The sequence below is a fragment of the Callithrix jacchus genome, chromosome 10 (genome assembly GCF_049354715.1).
Source record: "Callithrix jacchus isolate 240 chromosome 10, calJac240_pri, whole genome shotgun sequence".
Taxonomy (NCBI): domain Eukaryota; kingdom Metazoa; phylum Chordata; class Mammalia; order Primates; family Cebidae; genus Callithrix; species Callithrix jacchus.
This window is the reverse complement of record NC_133511.1, coordinates 125,270,714-125,290,156: the sequence shown is the minus strand read 5'-3', so window position 1 is coordinate 125,290,156 and position 19,443 is coordinate 125,270,714. Positions and strand designations below refer to the sequence as shown.

The following is a 19,443-nucleotide window of genomic DNA, read 5'->3' as shown; positions in this document are numbered from 1 at the left end:
CCAGCATGGCCAAAGCTGCCTCTTTTTCACACAGTACAGAGATTGTTCGTTTATTTTTGGCCAGTCTGTTAATTTCACTCCTCATCCAAAGTGCTATTAAAATTGGCTTTAGTGTTAAATATTGAAGCCAAAAAAAAGAACGCTTTTCCCCATCTCCTTTAGTAAAGCATGGGTGAGAGCAGAGGGGGCAGAAGGAGGCCAAGTTCTCGGCTTTAAGTCTCAGCCCCGTGGATGCATTTTTTGTCTTCCCTCTGGGGTTTTTGTTCTTTGAACAATCACTCATAGGTTAGTCTCACCTTTAACGGTGGATAGCGAATGTTTTTTATTTTTTTGAGACAGGGTCTCACTCTGTCACCCAGGCTGGAGTGCAGTGGTACGACCTCAGCTCACTGCAACTTTTGCCTCCAGGATCCGGTGATCCTGCCACCTCAACCTCCTAAGAAGCTGGGACTGGCAGGGCGTGGTGGTCTGCCTGTAATACCAGCACTTTGGGAGGTGGAGGTGGGTGGATCATCTGAGGTCAGGAGTTTAAGACCAGCCTTGGCAACATGGTGAGACCCTGTCTCTAAGAAAATAAAATATAATAAAATAAAAAATAAAAGAAGAAGAAGAAGAAAAAAAGCTGGGACCACAGGCACATGCCACCAGCCCAGCTAATTTTTTTTTTTTTTATAGAGATGAGGTCTCTCTATGTTGCCCAGGGGAGATGCTCAAATTTCTGGGCTCAAGTGATCCTCCTGCCTCAGCCTTCCAAAGTGCTGGGATTTCTGAATTTCAGGCATGAGCCACCGTGCCTGGAAAGAATGTGCTTGTTTGTTTGTTTGTTTTTGAGACAGGGTCTCACTCTATTGCCCAGGTGGAGGTCAGTGGTATGATATCAGTTCATTACAACCTCTGCCTCCTGGGTTCAAGCGTTTCTCCTGCCTCAGCCTTCTGAGTAGCTGGGATTACAGGCACACACCACCACGCCTGGCTAATTTTATGTGTGTGTGCGCTTTTAGTAGAGACAGGGTTTTACCATGTTGGCCAGGCTGGTCTCAAACTCCTGATCTCAAGTGATCTGTCCACCTCGGCCTCCCAAAGTGCTGTGAGCCACTGCACCTGGCACAAATGCGTTTTAAAGGAGCTGGAAAAACTAAATTCGTGGATTCCATCTCTGGCACGAGGACGGCAGGGTGCGATGAAGGCCATGATGGAAGCACTCACTGCTCCTGAGGTCACCCACACTGCCTCAGCTCCAGGCCTCTGCGGGGCTGTTCCTTCTGCCCCAACCTGCTCCCTCAGTTCCCAGCTCCCTCATATTTTACAGCCAGGGATCTAGCGTCACAGCTAACATCACATCTGCCCGACGGGAAGCAGAGCCGACCCGGGCATCTCGCCCAGGACTGCAGGCAGTGCAGCAGCAAGCACCACACCCTCTGTCCTCTCATCCTTCATCAGCAAAGAGTTACTGAGGGCCTCTGACACGCAGGTGCAGCGCAGGACCCCAGGCCCCAGCCAGGCGGAGCCCCTGCCCACGAGCCCCAGGCCGTCCCGGCCACACCTGGACGCTGCTCTCTCCAGTGTAACTCCATCACCTTTTCAGGAAGAGACAAATCATCGTGCCAAACAAGGACCTCTTCGGTGACACTTCTTCGGATCCTGGCTTTCAGGTGAAAGGTGCGCGTGCATTGGCAATGGGGGCAACAAGCCCAGCCCAGCCCAGGCAGACCCAGAAGTGAGTCCCGAGCCGGCACCTGGGACTCCTGGGACTCACTTTTTTTTTTTTTTTCAATATTCATTATTTTCATCTTCATCATTAAAGTCATGCATACTGTTTTTTTTTTAAGCTCAAAAGGGGTTACGTCCTATATGATTCCACTGAATAACATTCTTGAAATGACAACATTATAGAAATGGAGAGTAGATTCATGGTTGCCAGGGATGAGGGGCAAGGCTGGGTGTGGGGCTGGAGGGAGGTGGGCCTCCTTGGGATCCTTGTGGTGATGGGAACGCCCTTTATCTTGACAGTATCAGCGTCAATATTCCTGGTCATGAGACTACATTGTCTCATTGTACTTTTGCAAGATGTTGCCACTGGGGGAGGCGGGGTACACAAGATCCCTCTGCATCATCACTTACAACTGTGTTGAGTTTGCCATGATCTCAAAATAAAAGGTATAACTTAAAAAGTAAAATCAAACTGCAGGTTTTTTGGGTTTTTGTTTGTTTGTTTGTTGAGACGGAGTCTCCCTCTGTCAACCCAGGCTGGAGTGCAATGGTGCGATCGCGGCTCACTGCAACCTCCGCCTCCTGGGTTCAAGCAATTCTCCCACTTCAGCCTCCCAAGTAGCTGGGACTACAGGTACCCACCATCACGCCCGGTAAGCTGCAAGGTGTTGCCTACCACGCTCCTGTGCGAGTGAGGCGAGGAACTGCATTCACAGAAGGGTTCGCTCTGGGAACGAAGGTTCCCAGCCAGGGCCGAGCACGTAGCAGGTGCTCAATAAATGTTAGCTATTTTTTTTTTTTTTTTGAGACGGAATCTTGCTCTGTCGCCAGCCTGGAGTGCAGTAGCGCAATCTCGGCTCACTGCAACCTCCACCTCCAGGGTTCAAGTGATTCTCCTGCCTCGGCCTCCCAAGTAGCTGAGACTACAGGCGTGTGCCCAGCTAATTTTTGTATTTTTTAGTAGAGACAGGGTTTGATCATGTTGGCCAGGATGGTCTCGATCTCCTGACCTGGTGATCCACCTGCCTCAATCTCCCAAAGTACTGGGATTACAGGCGTGAGCCATCACACCTGGCCATGTTAGCCACTTTCTAACCATTGTAACAGACATTTCTGGTCCACAACTACTCCCTAATCAGCACCCTTGGTCTCTTCCCATCTGTTCTTAGGTGATACTGTGGTGACAGTATCCTGTCCGACCGTTCCCCAGGGCTCAACAATTATGCCCAGGTTGGGACCCATCACTTCCTCCTCATGCAAGTCTGCATGGCTGAGCCGCAGCTTGGGGCCCCCCAGACTCACCCATGATCTTGGCCACATTCACGGCTTTGAGCCCCATCAGGTCGGGCAGCTGGTCAATGATAATGTCCCGGCTGGCCTTGACCTTGTGCACCCGCTCAATGCTGCGGCGCTGCCAGTCAGTCCAGTAGATGAAGTCTCCCAGCAGCGTGAACCCAAAAATGTGCGGGAGCTTGTCCTCCAGCAGGGTCCGCCTCTTCGTCCCATCGACATTGATCACCTGCAGGATGGCAGAGATACAGGTCTGGACGGGCCAGGGCCACGTCAAACGAGAGCCGACCCTGGGGCCTGAGCTGCCCCAAACAAGATGGGTTCAACACCCAGGAGCCTCAGTTTTACCTGCACCTTGCCAGGTACCGTAAAACGCCAGGTATCATGGCTCTCCAGGGATGCTGGATAAATAAGGTTTTCTTTTTTCTTGAGACAGAGCCTCTGGAGCCCAGGCTGGAGTGCAGCTACACAATCTCGGCTCACTGCAACTTCCGCCTCCTGGGTTCAAGCGATTCTCCTACCTCAGCCTCCTAAGTAGCTGAGCGCCTGCCACCACGCCCGGCTAATCTTTGTATTTTTGGTAGAGATGGGGTTTCAACACGTTCGCCAGGCTGTTCTCGAACTCCTGGCCTCGAGTAATCTGCCCTCCTCAGCCTTCCAAAGTGCTGGTATTCCAGGCATGAGCCACCACACCCAGGCGTGACGTCTTCACTATAATGCCACATACCCAGCCGACAGAGCAGTGACAGTGCCTTTCCCACAGCGTCCCCCACCTGTGCTGGGATGAGCAGCAAAATTTGGAACAGACCAGGCAAGCAGGTGTCCTCTGTCAAACCACTGCAGACTGACAGGCAGTGGCTGCCTGGAGAATCAGGGTGTGGGTCTTGGACCAGGGCGTGCTCTGCAGGAGGAGGTCCTGGGAATAATTAGCAATGCCTGCCCCAGGTGTAGCAGTGAGGGGAGGGGGCTCCAGCTCATACCCACCACACAGAGTTCTGCGAGCGACTGCAGGACCCAGGGCAAGGTTCTCCCGCTTCGCTATGAACTCACTTCCCACTGGGTCAGGACCTGATGAACTCTGAGAGCACTTCTGGTTCTAAGTCTAAGGCTGAATGAAGGTCTCAGATGCTTTCCAGCCTGTCTCCTCTTAGATGTAACAGCTAAATATTTTTCCTGAAGAGTCAATGCTGGTTAAAAGCAACCACAAAAGCCGCAAAGGAGAAAATCCTGCCAAAGTAAAAATGCCTGAACCAACAGAAGCATATGGCCCCATGGGATAGGATGCAGTTCTGATGGTCAGTGACCCTGCAGAAATCTATGTTAATAGGAAGGCTGGGTTAGGTGCAACATCCAGGCTCTCCAGCTCTCAGGACAGGATGAAAGAGACACAAGGCCATTACAGGCAAGCTTCCACAGGCCTCCTGCAGCCAGATTACGTTTTCAGATTACCAGAAAAGCAACAAGTCCTCTGTTTTGCAGGTGGCAAAACCGTAAGGCAGATGGAATACACGTTAAAAAACAGAGATGGCTGGGTGCGGTGGCTCATACCTGTAATCTCAGCACTTTGGGAGGCCACGGTGGGTGGATCACCTGAGGTCAGGAGTTTGAGACCAGCCTGGCCAACATGGTGAAACCCCATCTCCACTAAAAATACAAAATTAGCCAGGTGTGGTGGCACATGCCTGTAATCCCAGCTACTCAAGAGGCTGAGGCAGGAGAATCACTTGAACCCAGGAGGCAGAGGTTGTGGTGAGCCAAGATCACGCCATTGCACTCCAGCCTGGGCAACAAGAGCAAAACTCCATCTCAAAAAAAAAAAAAAAAAGAGGCCAGGCACAGTGGCTCACACCTGTAATCCCTAGTTTGGGAGGTGGAGGCGGGCAGATCACCTGAGGTTGGGAGTTCAAGACCAGCTTGACCAAACATGGAGAAATCCTATCTCCACTAGAAATACGAAATTAGCCGGGCATGGTAGTACACGCCTGTAATCCCAGCGACTCGGGAGGCTGAGGCAGGAGAATCGCTTGAACCCAAGAGGTGGAGGTTGCAATGAGCTGAGGTTGCACCATTGCACTCCAGCCTCGGCAACGAGAGTGAAACTCTGTCCAAAAAAGAAAAAGAAAAGAAACAAAGACTTTGGTCATCTGTTGGATGGCACAGGACAAAGCTGCTGGGGCTGGGCGAGGGGTAATCCATCTGTAATCCCAGCACTTTGGGAGGCCAAGGCAGATGGGGTTTAAGATCAGCCTGGCCAACATGGTGAAACCCCCATCTCTACTTAGAACACACAGAAATGAGCCGAGCCGGATACGATGGCACATGCCTGTAATCCCAGCTGCTTGGGAGGCTGAGGCATGAGAATCACTTGAACCCAGGAGGCGGAGGCTGCAGTGAGCCTCGATTGCACCACTGCACTTCAGCCTGGGTGACAGAGTGGGAAAAAAAAAGCTGCTGTCTCAAAAAAAAAAGCTGCTGGCCGAGCGGGGAGGGGACAGGCAGCTCTAAGACCCAATGCCGGGCTCCTGCAGCTCTGCCCCACAGGGCCCTGGGTCCTCGGGCAAGTCTTTGCACCCTCATGGGCCTCAGTGTCTCCACCTGTAACTGAGGGGCTCAGACTAGCCAAGTGGCTAAAGTCACCCAGGAAAAAACAGAACAAAAGAAATAACAGCTGGGCCCCAACCTGGAGCCATTAAGTTGGAATCAGGTACGGGATCATGGTAACAGTCCCCGACAGGTGGTTCTGATGAGCAGGCCGGTGGGAACATGATTAGACTAACCCCGTGACCGGGCCTGGAAGTCCAAGCTCTCCACCCACTCCTGGCTGCTCTCGTGAGCAATGAACAGCAGGTGACGGAGCCCTGGTCCCCACATCGTCTAGGGTTTTTCACATTTTGCCTTCACAGCAGGAATACACACAAAGGCCACTGAGGGGCTGGGCCCATCCCAGCAGCACAGAACCACACCAGGAGGGACCTGGCTCTGGCACACAAGGAGGAGGTGCAGGCTTCTCCAAGGGCATGGAGCTTGAGAGGCGGGGCTCACAGTCAGGGGGCAGGAACCCTTGCCCCTCCTTCCACTCACAATAACAGGGCTGGGGAGAGATGCTGGCGTGACACACAAACACCATGAAGAAAAGAATTCGCATTTAGAAAAAGAAAGGGCTCAAGGCTTCAATCTATGAAAAGGTCACTATTATCTCTTTTTTTTTTTTTTTTTTTTTTTTTTTTGAGACGGAGTTTCGCTCTTTTTACCCAGGCTGGAGTGCAATGGCGCGATCTCGGCTCACCGCAGCCTCCGCCTCCTGGGTTCAGGCAATTCTCCTGCCTCAGCCTCCTGAGTAGCTGGGATTACAGGCACGTGCCACCATGCCCAGCTAATTTTTGTATTTTTGGTAGAGACGGGGTTTCACCATGTTGACCAGGATGGTCTCGATCTCTTGACCTCGTGATCCACCCGCCTCAGCCTCCCAAAGTGCTGGGATTACAGGCTTGAGCCACCAAGCCCGGCCCCACTATTATCTCTTAAATTTTATTTTATTTTTGTAGAGATGGGGTTTCGCCATGTTGGCCAGGCTGGTCTTGAACTCCTGAGCTAAAGCAATCTGCCCATCTTGGCCTTTCAAAGTGCTGAGATTTATAGGTATGAGCCGCTGCACCTGGCCAGAGGTCACTATTATCTTTTAGAGAGATTTTTACTCCTCTTGCTCTATTTCCACACTTTCTTGATTTTAATAACCAAATTTCCAGACATGTTGAGCTGAAGGGAGGCGAGGAAGTTCATTTCCCTGGTTTCATTCAAGAGCAATAAAAAAGAGCCCACAGAGGGCCCAGGGCAAACAAGGATGCTAGGCACTGGCTGGCAGCCGCTCCCTCCCTCTCTACCCTTGCTTCCCACTCCCAGATGGCCCCAAAACAAAGTGAGAGGAGGCAATGAGCTGCCCCACCCAGCTAGGGCTGGCTGTACCCTCGGCAAGCACAAGACACTGGCTCTGGGCTGGCAGGGCCTGCAGAATCTCCTTGATGGGCAGAGGCTCCCACAGAGCCCCCCAGGGTGGCTCAAAAACCACTCCTCAAACCTCGCCACTTTCCACCGGATTCCAGAACCTCTGGGACACTCCCCCAAGCCCCCCGCTTTCCACCCAGATTCCAGAATCCCGGGGCACCTTGTGGACCTGCCAACTTGGAAAACTCAGGCCCGCAATGAGCAGGTCTAAGCCGCTCTAATACTGGAGGATAGACATTCCAAAGTGGCCTTTTGAGGACAACTCAGCACACCTTGACGGGTCCAACCCATCTGCAAAAGCCACTCTGTTGAGCCAGGCCTCTCCCAGACCTGGCAGGTTCCTCTGGGCTGACTCAGGAGGTCTCAGCCTTTCCTGGAACCAGACCTTTCTGAGAATGCCCAAGCCAAGCCGACCCTCTTACTGAGCGCTGGGGGACAAGACACAGAGAACGTGCCCATCCTGACTCCTGGGAGGGGAAAGGGTCAAAGCAGAGTTCAGAAATAACAGGGCCAAATTTGGGACACGCCAGCACGGGAAGAGAACTTGGGAGATGAATTTTCTAGGACAGAGGTCAGCAAACTTTTATCAAGGATAGAAAATACTTTCAGCTTTCACGCCATAAGGGTCTCTGGAGCGTGAGAGCAGCATGGAGAGCAGGTGAATGAACACGCATGGCTGTTTTTTTAAACAGCCAGAACCTAAAGTACATTTTTTTTAAATTGTACTTTAGGTTCTGGGGTACGTGTGCAGATCATGCAGGGTTGTTCACAGGTACGTACATGGCAAGGTGGTTTGCTGCCTCCATCCCCCCATCAGCTATATCTCACACTTCTCCCTATGTTATCCCTCCCCAACCTCCCCACCTTTTTTTTTTTTCTTAAGAGACAGATCTGGGCTCTGTGACCCAGGCTGGAGGACAGTGGCACAATCTTGGCTCGCTGCAACCTCAAACTCCTGGGCTCAAGTGATCCTCCCACCTCAGCTGCCTAAGTAGCTGGGACCATAGGCATGAGCCACCATGCCCAGTGCTTTTTAAATATTTTTTTTTTTAAAGATAGGGTCTTGCTCTGTCACCCAGGCTGGAGTGCAGTGACATGATTAATAGTTCACCTCTCAATCACTTGAGCCCAGCCTCAAACTCCTGGGCTCGAGTGATCCTCCCACCTCAACCTCCCAAGTTGCTACAGGCACACACTACCACACCTGGTGAAACTTTATCAATGAAAAAATAAAAACAGGTAGGGCGCGGTGGCTCAAGCCTGTAATCCCAGCACTTTGGGAGGCCGAGGTGGGCGGATCACTTGAGGTCAGCAGTTCGAGACCAGCCTGGCCAACCTGGTGAAACCCCATCTCTACTAAAAATACAAAAATTAGCCAGGCATGGTGGCGTGTACCTGTAATCTCAGCTACTTGGGAGGCTGAGGCAAAGAACTGCTTGAACCCAGGAGGTAAAGACCGCAGTGAGCAGAGATCGCACCACTGCACTCCAGCCTGGGCAACAGAGCGAGACTCTGTCTCAAAAAAAGAAAACGGGGAGAGTTCTGTCACATGAGGGAGGAATTATCCCATTCTGCCAAACACAAAACCCCAACGTGAATGGCAACAGCTAACTTGATCCATGTAATAAAAGATCTCACACACACACACACACACACACACACACAGCCCAGGGATGTAGCCTCTCCCCAGATTCCCGGGAGCACAGTGCAGGTAACAGACCCTGCCCCGTCACTCTGGCTGTGAGTGATGCCACCTCTGCCCACCTAGCAAAAGTCGGGGTGCCTGTCAAAGGGCACAACATAGGGGGGGCAACTCCTGACCCAGACCTGGTGCATCCCGTCAGGGGTCAGCACAGAGACCCCAGCATAAGCTGGACCTCAGAGGGTCTCTGCTTTGAGAAACCAGGCCAGCTCCCAGACAAGCAAAATGACCATGATGATGAGGATGGTGACAGGAACTCAGGGGGCGTGGGAGGGGCACAGCTTCCAGCCTCCAGGCAGGGACCAGGTGTTGACATTTGGACAGGACCTTCCCCGGGCAGTCAAGGGAGCACGTTGTCCCCACCATGGCATACAGCTGGAGTGACCCAGGCTTCTGGAGGAGAGGGCAGGGGGCAGCTGGGCACAGGGGGCTGGGGCTTGGGAGAGAGCCGGGCTGTTCCAGGCCTGGTCTAAGAGCTCGGCCAGCAGGTGGAAAGAGCAGCACTGGGGTGTGGGCCTGGGAGACCCAGAACGACGCCACATCCTGCCACTTTCACACACAGCTGTATCTTGTGGCGCAGGATGTAAAAGCCATGGCAGGGCGGAGGGGAGAGGCTCCTGGCCACGCATTCCCCTGGCTAAGCCCAGGTGGGCGAGGAGATAAGAACACGAGGGCTTGGTCCTGACGGGACACACTGGAGGCTCACAGGAGAAGCTGAGTGTGGCTGTGGGTGTCCCAGGGGATAAAACTCCCAACGCCTAGGGGCTCTAGACTCAGAAAGAGGGCTAAGGAGGTGTCCCAGGGGCTAAGCCAGCACAACGCTGGAATTCTTAGCCCAGGAGGCTGGAAAAATGGTGAGAAGAGGCAGCTATGGGAAGCAGAAGGGGGTGGGGCCACATCCAGGGGACCCCAGCCCATGACCACTCAGGTCTCATACACAGCGGGGCAGGACCCGAACCCACAGGTGTCAGGACTGCCCTGGGTGGGCCCCAGCAGGTGGGGAGGGAGCTCAGGGCTGGAGCCACCACCACTCTCAGCTGTCACTGATAAGGGCAACAGCTGGTCACAGGATGGGGCTGCCATGCCCGTGGGTGTCAGTCAGGCTGCTGGGGCAGCCTGGAAGCTGATTCCCAGGACAGCTGTCACAAACAAGGCCAGCAGGAGGGGCCTCCCAGAAGCATCTGCCATCTCCGCTCCACTCTGTAAATCTGATGGCGTCTCTAATGCCATCCACATGAAACCTGGTTTCATCAGCCGGCATTTCCAGACCTTTGTTCTTCTCCCAATTCATCAAGGGATCAGCCACAGCTGCCCGTGAAGTCCTCTTATGCACTGGGAGCTGAAAACCTGGAGCCTGATTGTCTGTTCAACGGCTGGTCTCAGCTAGCCCCCACTCCCGGCAAAAGCGCCTTCCTTCCAGCGCCCAGCTCTGCAGAGCCCAGCTGTGCATGCCACCGCGTGGAACAGAATCCTCTCTCCCCCGACTCCCCAGAAAAGGTGAGCAGCAAAACACATCCAAGGCTGGCATGGGCTCCTCAGTACCTGGGCTGGCCACTTGGTTGTCTCCTGATAGCCTCTTAGAAATGTCCCCATTGGCTGGGCACAGTGGCTCATGCCTATAATCCCAGCACTTTGGGAGGCAGAGGCGGGTGGATCACAAAGTCAGGAGTTCAAAACCAGCCTGGCCAAGATGGTGAAACCCCATCTCTACTAAAAATACAAAAATTAGCTGAGCGTGCTGGAATGTGCCTATAATCCCAGCTACTCGGGAGGCTGAGGCAGAGAACTGCTTGAACCTGGGAGGTGGAGGTTGCAGTGAGCTGAGATCACGCCACTGCACTCCAGCCTGGGCGACAAAGTGAGACTCCTTCTAAAAAAAAACAAAGAAGAAATGTCCTCATTGTTGCAAATGTGTCTTCTTCCTGACCCCATTTATACCTCCCCCAACCATCCCTTCCACCTGGAGTCCAACTGCACCCTCAGGGAGCCATGGCTCCCTGCACCTCAGCTGTCCCCAAAGCCCTCAGAAGCTACCACAACCCCAGCAGCAGCCACTGTGCCCGCCCTTGCCTGGAACGCAGCTGGCGCAACTGTGTGCTCAGTGGGTGTTTGCTGAATGAGCCTGCAGCAAGTCCAAGTCCCTCACGTGAGGGGGTTCCACAGCAGGAACACTGGTGCATCCACACCTGAAAAAGGTGCCAGGAGGGTTTGCTCCTGGCGCTGGGCAAGGACCTGAGAAGCTGCCATGACTCACAGAAGCCCGAGGACACACCCAGGGGCGGTGCCCACCTGCAGGAGGAAAAGACATGCCAAACTCCAGCAGAAAACACAGAACCACTGTCTCCATCTGAGGCCACGTCCGAGGTTGTCCGGGGCAGGAGGAGTTGCCGGCAGGAATCTCTCGGCTAAGTCAGCTCTGGATGACAGGCGGATAGCAGGGCGGGTCTGGGCCTGGGCCAGCATTCCCAGAGTGTGCCACCAGGGCCACAGTGGGGAAAGACAGGGACCCTTGATGAGGTGTCGGAGAATGCTTATGCAATGTATCCCCCTCTTAGAAACAGCGCCCTGAGAAGGCCTGCAGTGAAGCACCCCAACGTTCCCCAGGTTCTGGCCACCAAAGACACACACGCCCTGTGCCACCACTTCTCATCCTTCAGTATCTCTCTCAGGCCCCCAGTGATGAGCTCCAGGTCATCACATGATGAGGTTTCAGTGGTGTGACAGCAGGGTGGCCGACTCCTCAACTCTTATTCTGCTATTGTGACACCCCACTTCAATTCCTCGGTGGGTGTTTTTTTTTTTTTTTTTTGAGATGGAGTCACCCAGGCTGGAGTGCAGTGGTTCAACCTCAGCTCACTGCAACCTCCGCCTCCCAGGTTCAAGCAATTCTCCTGCCTCGGCCTCCCAGGTAGCTGGGATTACAGGTGTGCGCCACCATGCCTAGCCAATTTTTGTATTTTTAGTAGAGACGGAGTTTCATCATGTTGCCAGGCTGGTCTCAAACTCCTGACCTCAGGCAATCCACTCGCCTCGGCTTCCCAAAGTGCTAGGATTACAGGCGTGAGCCACTGCACCTGGCTACCTCACTTGGTCTCAATGTGCTCCAATCTTGCTTTCTCGTTCCACCATGCTCAGAGGGTGTCTCTCCCTGGCCCATTTTGAAAGCCAAGGATGTGAATCCCACTGTTCCTTCTCTCCGCCCTTCCACCTCCTGGCCTCCGTCCCTTTTGTGCGTCCAGCACCACGGCCCATAAGGCTCATATTCCCTGTAGCGACCCAGCACTGTCTATAGGGTTTGATGATGTACAGACAGATTCTTAAAGTGGGAAATCAACACACAGTGCTCACGTCATTATGACATGAAGGGCCTGGGGGTGAGCTCCAGCGACGCCGGGGTTCCCGGACAGCTCCGCTTCCTCCTGACTGCATATCCCTTCCTGCTCTGTCTGACTCTGCCAGACCCTCTGATTCTTCTCACTTCCCAAGGACAGTATGGAGAATCTGGAATTCCTTCCTTTCAGCTTAAACGCCCTCCCCTTTCCTCAGAGCCCCCTGTCCTCCTCCAGTCTGGACCACCAAGATATAAAGTGACTTCACGACCAAACCGCGGACAATGTATATCCAATGTGCTCAAAACACTCCTGTTTTGAGCTTTGGTGTCCTCATCTGAAAAATGCGGGAACACCCTGGGCTCCTTCTACAACCCTGGGAAGTGGTAAGGACTGGAGCTTGCTCAGCTGCAGAGTCGGACTGCCTGGAGACCCCTACCCACTGTGTGACAAGTTACAAGCAACAAGTACTCACATGGTACCAGCTGCTGTTCCAGGCTGGGCGTGGTGGCTCACGCCTATAATCCCAACACTTTGGGAGAAGAGGTGGGTGGATCACCTAAGGTCAGGAGTTCAAGACCAGCCTCGCCAACATGGAGAAACCCTGCCTCTACTAAAAATACAAAATTAGCCGGGTGTGGGGGCGCATGCCTGTAATCCCAGCTACTCGGGAGGTAAAAACAGGAGAACGCCTGAACCTGGGAGGTGGAGGATGCGGTGAGCTGGGATTATGCCGCTGCACTCCAGCCTGGGCAACAAGAACGAAACTCCGTCTCAGTAAATACATAAATAAGTCGATGTTCCCTCAAGCTGAGTTTCTCATTCATAAATGGGAATGAGGGCCACGCTCAGCATCCTAGTTATCAGGGAAATGCAGGGGAAAACCACATGGGACACCCACTAGGCTGGCTGTGATGAATTTTTTTTTTAATAATTTTTTTTTTTAATTTTAGATGGAGTTTTGCTCTTGTTGCCCAGACTGCAGTGCAGTGGCGCAATCTTGGCTCACTGCAACCTCTGCCTCCTCGATTCAAGCCATTCTTCTGCCTCAGCCTCCCAAGTAGCTGGGATTACAGGTGCCTGCCACCATGCCCGGCTAATTTTGTATTTTTAGTAGAGGCGGGCTTTCACCATGTTGGTCAGACTGGTCTCAAACTCCTGATCTCAGTTGATCCACCCGCCTTGGCCTCCCAAAGTGCTGGGATTACAGGCGTGAGTCACCAGGCCCGGCCCTAATTTTGGTATTTTTGGTAAAGACAGGGTTTCATCATGTTGGCCAGGCTGGTCTTGAACTCCTGACCACAGCTGATCCGCCCGCCTTGGCCTCCCAAAGTGCTGGGATTACAGGCGTGAGCCACTGTGCCCGGCTGAATATTTTTTAACTGGAAAAGAAGCACTGGTGAAGAGGTGAAGTCAGAACCCTCACACACTGCCAGTGGGGGTGCAGACCAGCAGCTGCTGTTGAAAACAGTTGAATGGTTCCTCAGTAAGTCAAACCTAACGTTACCATATGACCTAGCAGTTCTACCCCCTAGCATACTCATACCCCAATAATTGAAAACAGGTGTTCAAACAAAAGCTTGCATTCAAATGTTCACAGCAGGATTATTCACAGTAGACAAAAGGTGGAAACCACTGCCCACCACTGGGACGTGGGAAACAACGTGCTCTGGCCACGCGGGATGTCATCCAGCCACAAAAGGGAAGGAACTTTTTTGTTGTTTTTTTGAGACAGGGTCTTGCTCTGTTGCCCAGGCTGGAGTGCGGTGGTGCAATCACAGCTCACTGCAGCCTTGACCTCACCTCCCGGACTTAAGCAATCCTCCCACCTCAGCCTCCTAAGTAGCTGGGACCACAGGCGCCCACCACCACATTCAGCTAATTTCTAAAATTTGTTGGTAGTGGCCAGGCACAGTGGCTCACACCTGTCATCCCAGCACTTTGGGAAGCCAAGGCAGGCGGATCACCCGAGGTCGAGAGTTTGAGACCAGCCTGGCCAACATGGAGAACCCCTGTCTCTACTAAAAGTACAAAAAAATTAGCCTGGCTTGGTGGCAAATGCCTGTCTGGGCAACAAGGGCTACTCCTGTCTGGGCAACAAGAGCAAAACACTGTCTCAAAAAAAAAAAATTTTTGTGGATGGGGTCTTGCTCTGCTGGCCAGGCTGGTCTCAAACTCCTGGCCTCGTGATCCTCCTGCCTCAGACTCCCAGCGTGTCAGAATTACAGGCCTTAACCCACTGTACTCAGGAATGAAGTTCTGATGATAGGTGACAATGTGGGGATGAATCTTGAAAACACAGAAAGAAGCCACACACAGGGGCCACTTAGCGTAGGATTCCAGTCACACAAAACATCCAGAAGAGGTAAACCCCCAGAGACGGAAAGTAATGAGTGGCTGACAGAGGCTGGAAGACGGGAGAGGAGGGGCGTGAGTGCCGACGGGCAGGGGGTTCCCTTCAGGGGAGACAGAAGTGTTCTAGAGGCAGACAGTAGCCAAGACAATCCCACAACATCGTCCTCATACTAAATGCCCTGCACTGTTCGCTTTTTAAAAAGTATTTATTTATGTATTTATTTATTTATTTATTTTGAGATGGAGTCTTGCTCTGTCGCACAGGCTCGAGTGCAATGGCATGATCTCGGCTCACTGCAACCTCTGCCTCCCGGGTTCAAGCAATTCTCCTGCCTCAGCCTCCCGAGTAGCTGGGATTACAGGTGTGCACCACCATGCCCAGCTAATTTTTGTATTTTTAGTAGAGATGGGGTTTCACCATGTTGGCTAGGATGGTCTCGAACTCCTGACCTCAAGTGATCCGCCCGCCTCAGCCTCCCATAGCACTGGGATTACAGGTGTGAGCCACTGGGCCCAGCCTGAATTTTCACTTTAAAATGGTTAAAATCGTCAGTTTGGTGCTACATTTATTTTACCACAATAAAGAAAATCATTGGGCTGCGTGTGGTGGCTCATGCCTGTCATCCCAGCACTTTGGGAGGCTGAGGCAGGTGGGTTCGCTTGTGCCTCAGGAGCTCAAGATCAGCTTGGGCACCATGGTGAAACCCCATCTCTTCAAAAAAATACACAAAAACTAGCTGGGTATGGTGGTGTGTGTCTGTAGTTCCAGCTACTCAGAGGCTGAGGCAGGAGGATCACCTGAGCCCAGGGTGATTGAGGCTGCAGTGAGCCATGATCACGCCGCTGCGCTCCAGCCTGGGCAACAGAGGGAGACCCTGTCTCAAGAAAACCACTGCTGTGACAGTACACGGAACAACGCCTGTCAGGCCTGGTGTGCCACAGACACGTGACTCCCTGACCTGCTCCCACGGGTAGGGGGTATGCATGAAGGCACATCATCCTAGGTGGCCAGACACATGGGCCTTGTCAAAAACAAAACATTTTTACAATGAGCTCCAACAGGAAATGGCCACACCTGCAGCTTCTAGGGTTTTCGTGGGAGGGGCAGCCACTCAGCCTCCCCTACCCCACACTCCCCACCCTGACGGTGCTGAGGCTCCTCCTGCTCAGAAGCAGGGTCTGAATTCCTGCAACACAGACACACACTCATGTTCTCCATCCCACCGTCCCCTGCAAGCTGCCACTCGGGCCACCCCTGGGAGCCATGAGGAGAGCAGAGGTGACCCCGACGGTGATGTCAACGAGGACTGATGCAGCTGAGCAAGATCCTTCAGAAATTGCTGGAAACAAAGGGAGGCATCCACCCTGAGGAGAGGCACCACTGTCACCTCGATGGGCAACAGTGTGTGATAGGGACACATGTAACTAATATATCACAGGCACCAAGAGCACCTCAAAAAATGCTCAATAGAGGATCCTTAGGTGAACAAAAAGCAAGCTGCCAAAGCACCCACACAGGACGAGGCCACTGAAACCCGACCACAGCGCAGGGCGAGGCTGCCCACGGGACGAGGCCACTGAAACCCGACCACAGCGCAGGGCGAGGCTGCACCCACGGGACGAGGCCACTGAAACCCGACCACCGCGCAGGGCAAGGCTGCACCCACGGGACGAGGTCACTGAAACCCGACCACCGCGCAGGGCAAGGCTGCACCCACGGGATGAGGCCACTGAAACCCGACCACAGAGCCAGGGCGAGGCTGCACCCACGGGATGAGGCCACTGAAACCCGACCACAGAGCCAGGGCGAGGCTGCACCCACGGGACAAGGCCACTGAAACCCGACCACAGAGCCAGGGCAAAGCTGCACCCATGAAATGAGGCCAATGAAACCCATGCATAGCGGCAGGATGAGGTGCACCCATGGGACGAATTCACTGAAATCCAACCACAGCAGCAGGGCAAGCCTGCACCCGTGGGATGAAGCCACTGAAATCCGATCACAGTGGCAGCGTGAGGCTGTGCACACAGGACGAGGCCATTGAAACTGACTGTAGTGGCAGGGCGAGGCTGTACCCATGGGATGAATTCACTCAAATCTGACCACAGCAGCAGGGCAAGGCTTCACCCATGGGACAAGGCCACTGAAACCCAACCACAGCAGCAGGGCGAGGCTATGCGCAGCATATGGAGAAGAGATATCCGTGGAAAAACAAAGCTGTCTTCAACCGCTTGGGAATGAACCACCAAACTAAGGCCAGCGCTGCCTCTGGCTTCAACAACATCCATGTTTTATGTCTTAAGTTGGGTGGTGAATGTTATTTTTTCACTTAATTTTGTATTTTGAAATAGTTTAAGGCTCACAGTAAGTGGCAAAAGCAGTGCAGAGGATTCCCATGTCCCCTTTGCCCGGGGTTGGCCTCAAACTCTTGGGCTCCAACGATACTCCCACCTCAGTCTCCAAGTAGCTGCGACCCCATGCGCCTGGCCCATTAACATCTTAGGTACCCACAGAATGTTGTGTAGTGCTACCCTCTCGAGACGTTTTTGTCAGAAAATATTATAACTATTTTTCAAGCATTCCGTTTAGCCAAATAGCAGAGCACAGGCACCCACCGGTGTCTCAGCAATGCATATGTCAGGCTGCAGGGTGGCTGGGCCTGACCTCTCAGGAGCCCAGGGACAGCTAAGCCGGGCCAGGTCACCTGGATCAAACAGCCTCTGAACCACAGCACCTCCCCGGGAGCCTCACCTCGATCTTGTCCGTCTTGGCGTCTCCCCAGTAGAGCTTCCCCTCCTGCAGGTCCAGGGCCAGGCCGTTGGGCCACCCAAGGGAGGCATTGACCAGCACACGCCGCTCCTGCCCGTCCAGGTTGGCACACTCGATTTTAGGGTTCTCTCCCCAGTCTGTCCAGTACATGAGGCTGGAGAGGAAGCAAAAGTCCAAGCCTCCATGTGTCTGTCTGGTCTCTGCAGCATCCCCAGTGCTGAGGGCAAGGCCCACCCCGAGCCAGCCCACATCACACATTCCTGTCAGTGAATGTCGGCGCCGGTAAATGTTGGTGTCAGTAAACGTCAGTGTGGGTAGATGCAGGTGTGGGTAGGTGTCGGTGTGGGTAGGTGTCGGTGTGGGTAGGTGTCGGTGTGGGTAGGTGTCGGTGTGGGTAGGTGTCGGTGTGGGTAGATGGTGTGGGTAGATGCCGGTGTGGATAGGTGTCGGTGTGGGTAGATGCCGGTGTGGATAGATGCCGGTGTGGGTAGATGGTGTGGGTAGATGCCGGTGTGGGTAGGTGTCGGTGTGGGTAGGTGTCGGTGTGGGTAGGTGTCGGTGTGGGTAGGTGTCGGTGTGGGTAGATGCCGGTGTGGGTAGATGGTGTGGGTAGATGCCGGTGTGGGTAGGTGTCGGTGTGGGTAGATGCCGGTGTGGATAGGTGCCGGTGTGGGTAGATGCCGGTGTGGGTAGATGCCAGTGTGGGTAGATGGTGTGGGTAGATGCCGGTGTGGGTAGATGCCGGTGTGGGTAGGTGCCGGTGTGGGTAGGTGCCGGTGTGGGTAGATGGTGTGGGTAGATGCCGGTGTGGGTAGATGCCGGTGTGGGTAGATGCCGGTATGGGTAGATGGTGTGGATAGATGCCAGTGTGGGTAGATGGTGTGGGTAGATGCTGGTGTGGGTAGATGGTGTGGGTAGATGCCGGTGTGCGTAGATGCCGGTGTGGGTAGATGCCGGTATGGGTAGATGGTGTGGATAGATGCCGGTGTGGGTAGATGGTGTGGGTAGATGCCGGTGTGGGTAGATGCCGGTGTGGGTAGATGCCGGTGTGCGTAGATGCCGGTGTGGGTAGATGCCGGTGTGCGTAGATGCCGGTGTGGGTAGATGCCGGTGTGCGTAGATGCCGGTGTGGGTAGATGTCGGTGTGGTGTAGGTGCCGGTGTGGGTAGATGCCGGTGTGGGTAGATGGTGTGGGTAGATGCCGGTGTGGGTAGATGCCGGTGTGGGTAGATGCCGGTGTGGGTAGATGCCGGTGTGGGTAGATGGTGTGGGTAGATGCCGGTGTGCGTAGATGCCGGTGTGGGTAGATGCCGGTGTGCGTAGATGCCGGTGTGGGTAGATGCCGGTGTGGGTAGATGGTGTGGATAGATGCCGGTGTGGGTAGATGGTGTGGGTAGATGCCGGTGTGGGTAGATGCCGGTGTGCGTAGATGCCGGTGTGGGTAGATGCCGGTGTGCGTAGATGCCGGTGTGGGTAGATGTCGGTGTGGTGTAGGTGCCGGTGTGGGTAGATGCCGGTGTGGGTAGATGGTGTGGGTAGATGCCGGTGTGGGTAGATGGTGTGGGTAGATGCCGGTGTGGGTAGATGGTGTGGGTAGATGCCGGTGTGCGTAGATGCCGGTGTGGGTAGATGGTGTGGATAGATGGTGTGGGTAGATGCCGGTGTGCGTAGATGCCGGTGTGGGTAGATGGTGTGGGTAGATGCCGGTGTGGGTAGATGGTGTGGGTAGATGGTGTGGGTAGATGCCGGTGTGCGTAGATGCCGGTGTGGGTAGATGCCGGTGTGCGTAGATGCCGGTGTGGGTAGATGCCGGTGTGGGTAGATGGTGTGGGTAGATGCCGGTGTGGGTAGATGGTGTGGGTAGATGCCGGTGTGGGTAGATGGTGTGGGTAGATGCCGGTGTGCGTAGATGCCGGTGTGGGTAGATGCCGGTGTGGGTAGATGGTGTGGATAGATGCCGGTGTGGGTAGATGGTGTGGGTAGATGCTGGTGTGGGTAGATGCCGGTGTGGGTAGATGGTGTGGGTAGATGCCGGTGTGGGTAGATGCCGGTGTGGGTAGATGCTGGTGTGGGTAGATGCCGGTGTGGGTAGATGGTATGGGTAGATGCTGGTGTGGGTAGATGCCGGTGTGGGTAGATGGTGTGGGTAGATGCCGGTGTGCGTAGATGCCGGTGTGGGTAGATGCCGGTGTGGGTAGATGCCGGTGTGGGTAGATGGTGTGGGTAGATGCCGGTGTGGGTAGATGGTGTGGGTAGATGCCGGTGTGGGTAGATGCCGGTGTGGG

At 54.0% G+C, this 19,443-nt stretch overlaps 1 protein-coding gene across 3 annotated transcripts in view; it reads right to left on the bottom strand.

The window, feature by feature from the left end:
* Positions 1–19,443, bottom strand: part of LRP5 (LDL receptor related protein 5) — a 137,195-nt gene that overhangs the window by 42,412 nt on the left and 75,340 nt on the right. For all 3 annotated transcript variants that reach the window (XM_009008613.5, XM_035263570.3, XM_035263569.3), the window contains 2 exons: positions 17,141–17,312; positions 3,013–3,229 (listed from right to left, as the gene is read on the bottom strand). In XM_009008613.5, coding sequence (XP_009006861.2) covers positions 3,013–3,229; positions 17,141–17,312 — 389 coding nt within the window. The remainder of the gene's footprint in view (positions 1–3,012; positions 3,230–17,140; positions 17,313–19,443) is intronic.